The sequence below is a fragment of the Lutjanus erythropterus genome, chromosome 10 (genome assembly GCF_056507025.1).
Source record: "Lutjanus erythropterus isolate fLutEry1 chromosome 10, fLutEry1.hap2, whole genome shotgun sequence".
NCBI lineage: Eukaryota > Metazoa > Chordata > Actinopteri > Lutjaniformes > Lutjanidae > Lutjanus > Lutjanus erythropterus.
This window is the reverse complement of record NC_139326.1, coordinates 15,343,966-15,354,008: the sequence shown is the minus strand read 5'-3', so window position 1 is coordinate 15,354,008 and position 10,043 is coordinate 15,343,966. Positions and strand designations below refer to the sequence as shown.

The window sequence follows — 10,043 nt, the reverse complement described above, 5'->3', positions numbered from 1 at the left end:
TGGTGCTTTTTTGTTATCAGTTAAACAACTTCTCAATAATTATTAAAACAACTCCAGTGTTTCTTCTGGAAATGTAAAACATGCTTTGTGCATGGAGAATTTTCCTATAACAAAGATTTTTCTTAACAATAAAGTATGAGAAGGATATCAGACTCTAGTCATTTAGAATGAGGGGTTTCTGGGGGTGTAAAAGGTTTTAAAAGTTGAATTATCATCAGGTTAAAACCTTTTCACCCATAAATATAGCTCCGTTTAGCTTTGAATATATTCAGCTCTATTATATATCTGAAAATCTGACTGACAAGAACAATTAAGCTCCATTTCCTCTCTTTGTCTTTGTAACCTTGGTTCTGAGTGTTAAATTATCCAGTGGCTACACTGTTGTGTTTAGGCAACTTTTATTTTGAAAATACCAGCCACTTTACACCAGAAGTTACATAGCTGCCTCTGATAGGCTCTTTACAAATGTTACTATAGATTCTAATCAGCAAAATGATGGTCAGATATTTGGATGATTGAGGTAGTTTTATTTTATCCAGTGTGCGTTTCTCAGTCACAGCTGCAAAGCTCAGCTAAGTGTGATTTCATTCAGTGTGATTCATATCCAGTCATACAAGTGCAATCATGGGTGCAGACTGGGTGGAGACTATTTCTTCATCGTGAAAGACAAATACATGGTCCATTACCATGATTCATGTTAAAACAAAAAGCAGGATATATACTGCACTTAGCTCTACACAGTCATGTAATTGTCAGGTGGTACTGTAAAATACATGTAAGTAATGTAAAATCTGGCATTTCATTCTGCCAGTTTCCTTTTTTTCCACATATTTGACCTAATCTTCTGGAAACTTGGGTATTTAAGGATTCTCAATAAATACACACAAACGCTGCATCATCACTTGTCTTGATTGGCTGGGCGCTGTGCAAGTATAGAATCAGAAAATGTTTTTGTTTACATACTTTAACGTAACACAGATCATCCAGCAGATACGAAAAAAAAAAATCTACATGTTGCCCTGGCAGCAGGTGAAGGAGTGATGCTCCAGGTTTCAGTCATCTTCTTATTGTAAAGGTGAACTCTTGGTGGGAATCATTATTCTAGACTCCATGCTTCTGATCAGAGGCACTGAGGAGAGAACAGAAGAGGCATGTTAAAGAGTTTAGACTAACATTAATTCTATAAAATATATAACTACTAAAGATAATCAATGTGTCAGTTAAAATGCTGTTGTCACATCCTGTTCACTGTTTTCATTAAGCTCACCGTGTTTTACAGTTCCAGAAATGTACTTTTACGTTGCAGAAACATCCATCTAGCTATAAATGTGTCTTTATGAGCTGAAGCAGAGCAAATATTGCGAAAATTACTGTCAACAAAGAAAAGCCTGAGTGGCTCTGCAACGCCACTTCCTGGATACATTTATACATTTTGTTTGCTCCCTTCATTTCTTCAGGATTCACCTGTAAGCTCTTCTTCTCAGCCCCTGAAGTCGATCTGCACTGATCTCTTCCTATGTTCTTATTACGTTTCACAGGGACTGACAGTCCGATAAACTTAACATTTTAATACACCAAGTTGTAACTGTTTACCCTTTACTCTTATGTTGCTGTGAAGGATAAAATAGCTCCTCTCTGCCAACGTTTTGAGGCAACAATTCTTATTGCACCCAAATGTCACCTTCAGTCATTGATTTGATCCAAAAGGCATCAAATCTGAGACAAAATCAAACCTTTCATTTCAGAGAAAATACTGTACTGTATGTTATGTTGAATATTAGCGTATAGTCACCATCTTATGTAGGCACACATCACCCTTGGCTAAATAGTCTTATCGGGAGTATGTGTGTGTGTGTGGGTGGTTTGCATCGCTCTCCTACCTGTATAATACACATTTACATCCCATCCCTCCTTCAGCCAGGCAGAGTTCCTGGTCTCTTCCCGGGACTGGAGGCTTTCATAAGCTGTAAAGTAACCAAATCATATATTATATTAAGAGCGAATTAATTTATTTCATTCTCATACAAAACATTTAGATTTAATATTCTTCAGAAATTCATTTCAGCCAAATCAAGTTTTAGGTGTAGAAATAACTTTCTGAGGCTAATACAAGGGGTTTTTAACTGGTTATGAACCTGTCTCCATTTAATACTGATTCCTCTATATGACCTTCGTAAGCAAACGAGATCGTCCACAAGAAGATCGGCTATTTCTAATTATTCTTAATGGCTGCCATCAAGTTTCTTGTGGTAGCTTTAACTAAAGCCAAACACTGAAAATAAAATCTGTGCTTCTGCTTCCTTAGAAGAAGGTGATAATGCTGTAATCACTGATCAGCCTCCAGTGCGTTACATGTATTTCAAACAAGATATCTCACAGCATCATTTCCTACCATTCTTATCGCGTGAGCCATCTGCACAGAATCTTATCTATCATTACCTTAGAGAGAGAGGGCTGCTAAAGGTTGCCCTCGCCCGCTTAACAACACCGAAAACAATCTCTCTGATGTGATGAACATATGTTACATACTCACCCCACAAATGATGCACAACATACAGGTCACCGATCTGTGAGAAGAACCCGCCCACTGCCTCGTTGTTTTCCTGTCTGTATTTGATTGCCCTCGCCCTGCGTGAAGACATGTTATTTTCAGGCGTATAATGACCACCTGAATGCCTGTAATACCTGATGCTTACACTGGAAAATGTTTAACTGATATCATTTATTTTTTCTTAAGCTTGTTGAGCCTTACCAGTGGTTTCCCCACTCAATCATCGTTCCTGGCTGAAACATATGTGAGGAGGCAAAATATTAACATGGTTAACAAAAATATGACATTAAATAAAACTGTACCAATACCCCTGCACACACAGTCTAATCAGGCAAAGCCCTATAATATGAACCAGCACAGTCAAACCAGTTTAACAGCACATTCATAGCTTGTTTATTTTACACAGACCAACCAAATCTCTGTGGTGCATGAGCCCACATGCAGGGAGGAGGACCTTCGGTGTTGCACATAGATTTTATCACAGCTCTGCTTTAAACCGCTTTGTCAGGTACACATCTCCATTTGGGGACAACTTGCTCCTCAATACAGCGAGTCAACAATGAATAAGTACGTGTAAATCACACAGGCAGCTATTAGAGGGGTAAAATAGTAGAATGGACAAGATGAAAAAAGTATGACAACCTCTTGGTTGGATGTTTGCTCCAGGAATTCAGCCTGATAATGGTAACACAACATAGCTCCTGAACATGCACAATATGGTTCACACATTCAGTTGATGTAGAAGCTGTCATATCATATAAAATGATGTATTACATACAGTTGCAACCAAAATTATTTAACCCCCTTAAGCTGATCTATGATAAGCAATAAAATTGAATGAAAACATATTAACTAAGATCATAGTTAAAGAGTGTAATAAATCATAATGAGGGATTTTTGAGACAATAATGTTGCTAATAGTACTAAAGATGAATACAATTTTATCCTACGAGGACAATAAGCAGAATGATTCAGAGTCACTATTTTGTAGAGCATCTTTTATGACCTGCAATAAACATTTTTGGTAGTTTCTCGTATCCAAATAATTTCTTCAAGTTGACTTTTTATGTTCTTTCTCGTCAAGAACGGGTTTCTGGGATGGGATAGACACTAAGATTTTTAGGCATTGGCCCCAGGTCATCCAGGCCCTTAAATTTGGTGGCTAAAACACAGTGTTTGGTGGCATGTATGTAAAAATATCACAATAAAAACAATTTAACAGAACTTACCACAGCCTTCCTTCACTGTGACACTTATTGCTTCCATTCACTCCTAAATTCTTGTTGCCATTTTGTTTTTTCATAGTCCACCTGTTGTGTTTCTGGTTCTTCGGTCAGGATTGTGTTAGCAGTTTTAGTAGGCTTTGTAAACCTAGACTACCTGGCTATGAGTACTGTCTGCGGTTTCTGTAGAACGTTGAACTAAAAGACATGAAGGAATTTGGATGTTTGTGGACCTGTAACGTTGTGTTGGTGAATACTCACAGAATTTGGATAAAACTTGGTGGCCACTTACATGGAATGTCTGGTGGCCACAGAGTAACTTTTCATAGCCACAGGCCATCGAGCCATCATTAGTTTTCTCAGTTGTTGTTTTCAAAGGTCTGGTTCCCCTTAGAGACATTTTGCTCTTACTTCCAAACCCAGGAAGGTTTGCTTCCGTACCAACACTGTGACTCATGGAACATTAAGTGTCTTGGAAATGTTTTTATAATCACCGCCTTTTTGGTACAATGAAATAATTTCTTTTATCAGCTTTTAAGACAGTTCCACTCAGCTTGAACACCTGCACAGGCAGGGTTTATATTTGTATCACAGCTGGAGAAAATTCAATCTTGTAATAGTCGCCAGAAGCTTAATTGCATTTTGCAACACTTTGGTGCCTTTACATACTAGTAAGTGATTAAAAGACAGCATTATTAAATGTGGGTTTCATTTTTGTGACAAGGCTGTATTACAAAAAACAAGATCACAGGACACATTTACATTATCAATTTGACTCATTTATAAAAAATCAAGACCTGAATTATAGCTGAGCTGAAAACATTAATTGTGTAAACCCTTATGCACATTCTCAGCAGAGAATGAATAACTTTGGTTGCAATTATAGCCTCAGGAATTTGGATTATACATGTGTACATATACACAAGTACAACAAAGAAAGTAATTTAGAGCTCCAATAAAAATCTACTGACCGATATTCAAATATATGTAAGTCAGGCAGTTGTAATATGTGTAATATATGTGGATACCTTGAGGTGATAGGAGCGCATTTCATAGATGTTGGGACCCGGTCTGGGCAAGGGTTCATTCCAGAAACTGAACTCCAGGAGGAGCTGATTTCGCCTGGAAATCAACATTCTCGCCCTCTCTTTCCGAAACTCTAAATACTCCTGAGGAGAGATAAAAATGTTATTAATGGAAAAAAAAGAAACATATAAAATATACAATATAGTGTGCTTTTCTAGTGCTCAAGTGTGAACTAAAATACTGCAAAGGCAAAACAGAAGTCAAAGTGCATGTTACACTTTAAATATCAGCTTTTTGTTTGTCATGTCTGGACTAAAATTCCTTCTATGTGGACCAGAGGAAAAGAAAATCAGAAAGAGTTCACAGTCAACCTTGTTATTTTTCAGCCTGTTCAGGCATTCAGTCAAGGCTGGGTAGCCACCTCTGTACCGCCACAGATGCACTGCAACAAGAGAACAGCAGATGTCAGTGTAGCACTGTGTGAGGACTGACGCCACCCACACAACCAGGAGATACAGAGCCTCCATCACCATGTGAACACTTTCTGCCGTCGCTGAATGCTCTTAATGTGTACTACACAGTGTAAATGATCATATGTAGAAGGAGAGGCGTTGGCGGTGAGTTATCTGCTGGTGTCTGTACATTTTTCTGTGATGCTCTGCCAAACAATTTACAGCCAAACTACAGCCACTCAAGGTAAGTGGTGTTGTTCGAGGCCTTGAAACAGAAAAATGTGGCTCAAACAGTGACTGTGATCAATAAAAGGGGACACTTTTCATAACATTTTGTGCTGTACTGCTGCTTACCAGCTTGGTCCTGCTCTCCGTACCAGGTGTTCCAGCTCCCAACAACCTCACATGGGTAGTCCTGGTCCAGATGGAGCCTGTTTTGCACCTCGGCCCTGAGGTCGGCACAAAATAAGACAAATTCTTCACACGTCGATTGTGTTATATATATAATATACCTTCACTTCACCACAATGACCAACTAGAGGGCACTCAGGGAGCATGAAGTCCACAATTATCCAACTTGTTGTTACACCCAAATACATTAATATGGGTCTCTTCAATTTTATGCTAAACTACTCTTATGACTATGCAATAATACCATGGATTAAAGTCTATTTTATGGATGTGGGAAACTCTAAAATTTTATCATCAACAAAATCTAATTAGCTGCTCCTTGACTCAAAGCATAACTTGAGTAATTTGTGCACCAGATTTAAGGAAATTAGATCTGGGCAATATATTGATATTATATCAATATGATGATATTAGACTAGTTATCTTAGATTTTAGATATCGTTTATTGTTATATTGTTATAAGTGTCTTTTTCTTGTTTTAAAGGTGGCTTTACAGTAAAGTGATGTCATTTTATAAACTGTTATTATATAACGGTTAGTTACATTACTGATGATTACATATCAAAAACCCATTGTATTAGCATGTTGGAATAATAATCATCCCTACGATATTCTTGCAATATCAGTTTGGATTGGTGTGAGGTCAGCATGAAGGGTCAAACTCCAACCTTCAACACACAGCTGAAGCTGCTACAATGGATTCTAAGGACAGGAGGTTCTTGACATGAGAAGCCAGATAACAAAACCGAATCTACCTTGTTTGCCAAAGTTGTGCATCCTGGGTATCAAGGACACATGTTAAGTTGAAATACTCATTTCTTTGACAACAAAGCTAAAGCCAAGGTGTCCTCCTTTGAAACTGGGTCAGAATAACAGTTTTGCTGTCTGGTTTCATGTTAATCAGAGTTAAAATTAATGCAGGATGACTAAGTGTCTGTTTATGAGTCGGTTCAACCATAGACTGTATATTAACCCATTTAATATACAGTGTATGGCTCCAACATATTATTTGGACTCCTATAGGCTACTCATTTTTGCACAGGCAATTGCTACATATTGCATATTACATAATAGGAATTTTTGTACATTGTAATTATTGTATCATATTCTTTCAATTACTAAGTTTTTATTTTGCCAACACTGCTCATTTTATTAATACATAATAACTTGAAAACCCCAATAAGAATATTGTTAAAAAAAATACTGAGGTATTTGGCCAAAAATAGATTTTTGATTTGGTCCATATCGACCAACCCTAATGGAAATATAGTCTGTAAAATATAAGGTTTCCTAAAATGTACGATTGACAGAGACTCAATTAAACATGCAAATGCTTGAAAACACAACTTGATTGGTTTAGTTAATGCAGGGAATGTTTAAAAGCACTCACTCTAGACTGTTGTATGCTTCCAGGCACTCTGGTTTGACGTTGTGAACTGAAAAAAAGAGAGCCAGACTTATCAGAAATGGGTGTTTTTTAAAATACAAGCAACAATCAAATTTTTCAACAAAGTAATTTCACACTCCAATTCAGCAAAGACTTCTATATACAAAACAGATTCGCTTTCAATAGGTTATAGGCTACGGCTGATAGAGTGTTCAAATTGAAATCCCTCCATGGTGAGATGTACGCCACAAAAAAGATCAAAGCCCGGGGAGGATGATAGATTTCTCTACAAGAGACAGACACAGTTATCACCACGGCCTCAAAAGAAAACCAGACAAATTGTTTTCATGTCGCTTACGAAACTTTACAGATTTGATACATCACACTATTACAGAATAACTTGTTGCTGCCTGTATGTTGCCTGTATGTAATAACTTCTTACAGTGCAGTCATGTGCTTGTCGCTCGGTTTTCTCGGAGGTCAGTGAGGCCGGTGTAGACTGAATTGAATTAACATGATTTATGTAGCTGTTTTCTGCAGAGACAAATGGATGATAAACTATTGAGACTGAAAACAATCCATTTCATGCTAATATAATGTAACTGTATCGCTTTCAGTTGTGTTTGACCCTCTGCGACCCCTCCGCCTTAAGAAAGCAAACCTTCACTTATAAGTAAGTGAGAGATCTTATGCTTACATTGAATTTTATACAGGTTGCTGGTCTCTTTCTTTGACAGCAGGTTGGAGTGGGCATCTTTCCTGGCATCGACTTTGTGCACAAATAAGGAACGGAACCAGCCTTTGTCGCCGCTCTCAGAAAACCTCCTACACAGAAACAAGATGAAAGAAAGTTTCACAAAGGCTCAAAGCAACAACATAAAACAGAGAAGTTATCGACGCAAAAAAACACAAACTTAAAAGGAGCATGGAGATGTGCGTGACATATGGGCTAAAAGATAGTCATGCTAATATCCTTTGATATGAAAGACGCATACTGTATGAGTGAGTGGGCTGAGTGCCATCGCTGGTGTCTTCAGCATAAAACTTCATTTCACCCACTCTGGAGTTGATGAAAGGGGCACATCACTCGCTTTAAGAACTATTGTTACAATCTAACAGGCTCCAATCAGTATTTGAACTCGAATAATTGTTTCTCAAAGTCTTGAATCTGTTGTGTGTTCAAGCTCTTCCAAAGAAAGTGAACCGGGAGGGACGATAGTAGCGCCATTAAAACAAACAGGGACAATTTCAACTAAAACACTGAATTATTTATGGCTCAAATTCACAAAACAACATGACAAAAATGTTACAGTTTTTTAAATAAGTTGCATATTGCAAAAACTGTAGAAAAAAATAAAGATACTTCCTTATGTAAAGATATAAAAACTAAAAACTTGAAGTGCAATGATTAGTTGATAGAAAGAAAATTAGTTGCCAACCATTTTGATAATCGATTACTCCTTTCAGAAGAGTCTTTGGGTTTTGGACTGTTTGGTTGGACAAAAGAAGCAAATTGAAGACGTCACTTTGAGGTCTGTGAAACTGCGATGACAATTTTTCACAAGTTTTCGACATTAAACGAAAATAACTGCGGGTTGCGGCCCTAAAACAACCACGGACTAATAGAATTTCTCAATGAAACGCAGAGGAAAATTGTCAGCTGCTTCACCGGCCACACAAAATATGTCTCATCATATGCAGTGTTAAACTGAGCTCCCACACTCAGCTGGACATCAAATCCAAGGACATTTTAATGACTTTCGTTGCTTTTTATGAATTCATAATTTTGTCAAACTCTGAAACAACTGTAAAGCTGCTTAAAAGTCTACATTAACCTCATTTTCTGGATTTTTCATTGGATGTGAAGTGCAGCACTAAAAATAGCCCACAGAGAATAACTGGTATAGACCCACTTATGGATTAGGGAGCTACATTGTGCATATGTTTACTTACATAGCACTCTCAAGGCCGTCTGTTAATTCACAAACCCTTTCTGAAGCTTTATTTTATTATTCCACAATCCACAAACTTTCAAGGTCAGGCAGACTCTCTTTTATTAACCTTATGGGCCAGTGGCTTTAATTGGGAACTATAATTAGAAATGAAACTCCCATGGCTCCAGCTCAAAAACAACAAAGTAATATTCAAGCCAATAACTTGTTTTTAAATATACCAGAGCCACAGAGGAACGCAGTGCAGAGGAGGCACATATAACTGAACAAGTGGTGCTTACAGTTAGTCTAGGTTTACAGGACAAAGTTCAGAGGTCCAGCAAATGATTAAAGCAGGTTTGGAAATCTGCCTGGTTGTTTTGTTGATAATGATCCAGCAGGTATAAACACGACATAATGTAACACTCATACAAATCGGTTTATTGTCCAGTTATGAAGGTTCCTTGCTATTAAATCCTTTCCTTTGACAAGCAGGGAATTTAATAATGTACTTAAAACTACTCCTAATGGTTAGGCTTAGTGTTCAGAATATTTTTCAAGAAGTATCCCACTATATACTATATACTATATACTATGCAAAATGCAATTATAAGCATATGCGTAATACATTTTATGAACAAAGGAAATTGCATCCTAAAGGAAAAACATTTTAGGACAACAACCAGTCTTTGCAATACTTATTTCTACCATTGTATCAAGTTATTTTTTGTTTATAAATTTTGCGATTTTTTTTTCCGTAGCATTGACTTTACAGTAAACTTCCAGTAAATCACACATAACGTTACACAGACTCAGGATCAATAATAGTTAGATAATGTTACGTTACCTGGTGGTTTGATTCAGATTCACAGAGTACCTGAACAACATGTGTCCTTTAGACCACACTGAACTCGTCGCCATGTTCACTCAGTGAAATCAAAAAGTTTTTTGTGACACGCAAACACAGACTCCTCTGGTTAATGTTTACCTCTCTGTCTGTGCTGTTTTGACGGCTGCTAACGTGGTGAATACACGTGACTCTGTGACGCAGACCGCACTGAT

At 37.4% G+C, this 10,043-nt stretch overlaps 1 protein-coding gene across 1 annotated transcript; it reads right to left on the bottom strand.

The window, feature by feature from the left end:
* Positions 1-506: 506 nt before the first annotated feature.
* Positions 507-9,982, bottom strand: nipsnap1 (nipsnap homolog 1 (C. elegans)). The gene is made up of 10 exons (XM_084728371.1): positions 9,829-9,982; positions 7,748-7,875; positions 7,054-7,099; positions 5,607-5,701; positions 5,172-5,242; positions 4,803-4,943; positions 2,753-2,784; positions 2,534-2,628; positions 1,881-1,964; positions 507-1,129 (listed from the first exon to the last, which is right to left on the bottom strand). The coding sequence occupies exons 1-10, from the start codon at positions 9,900-9,902 to the stop codon at positions 1,065-1,067; spliced, it is 831 nt and encodes a 276-aa protein (XP_084584497.1). The 5' UTR covers positions 9,903-9,982; the 3' UTR covers positions 507-1,064.
* Between the last annotated feature and the right edge of the window lie 61 nt (positions 9,983-10,043).

Coding starts and splice junctions, on each gene's coding strand:
- nipsnap1 (XM_084728371.1), bottom strand. CDS start 9,902: ATGGCGACGAGTTCAGTGTGGTCTAAAGGACACATGTTGTTCAGGTAC. Junction 7,100..7,747: donor CAACCTGTATAAAATTCAAT/GTAAGCATAAGA, acceptor TCTTTTTTTCAG/TTCACAACGTCAAACCAGAG. Junction 5,243..5,606: donor CGGAGAGCAGGACCAAGCTG/GTAAGCAGCAGT, acceptor CTCTTGTTGCAG/TGCATCTGTGGCGGTACAGA.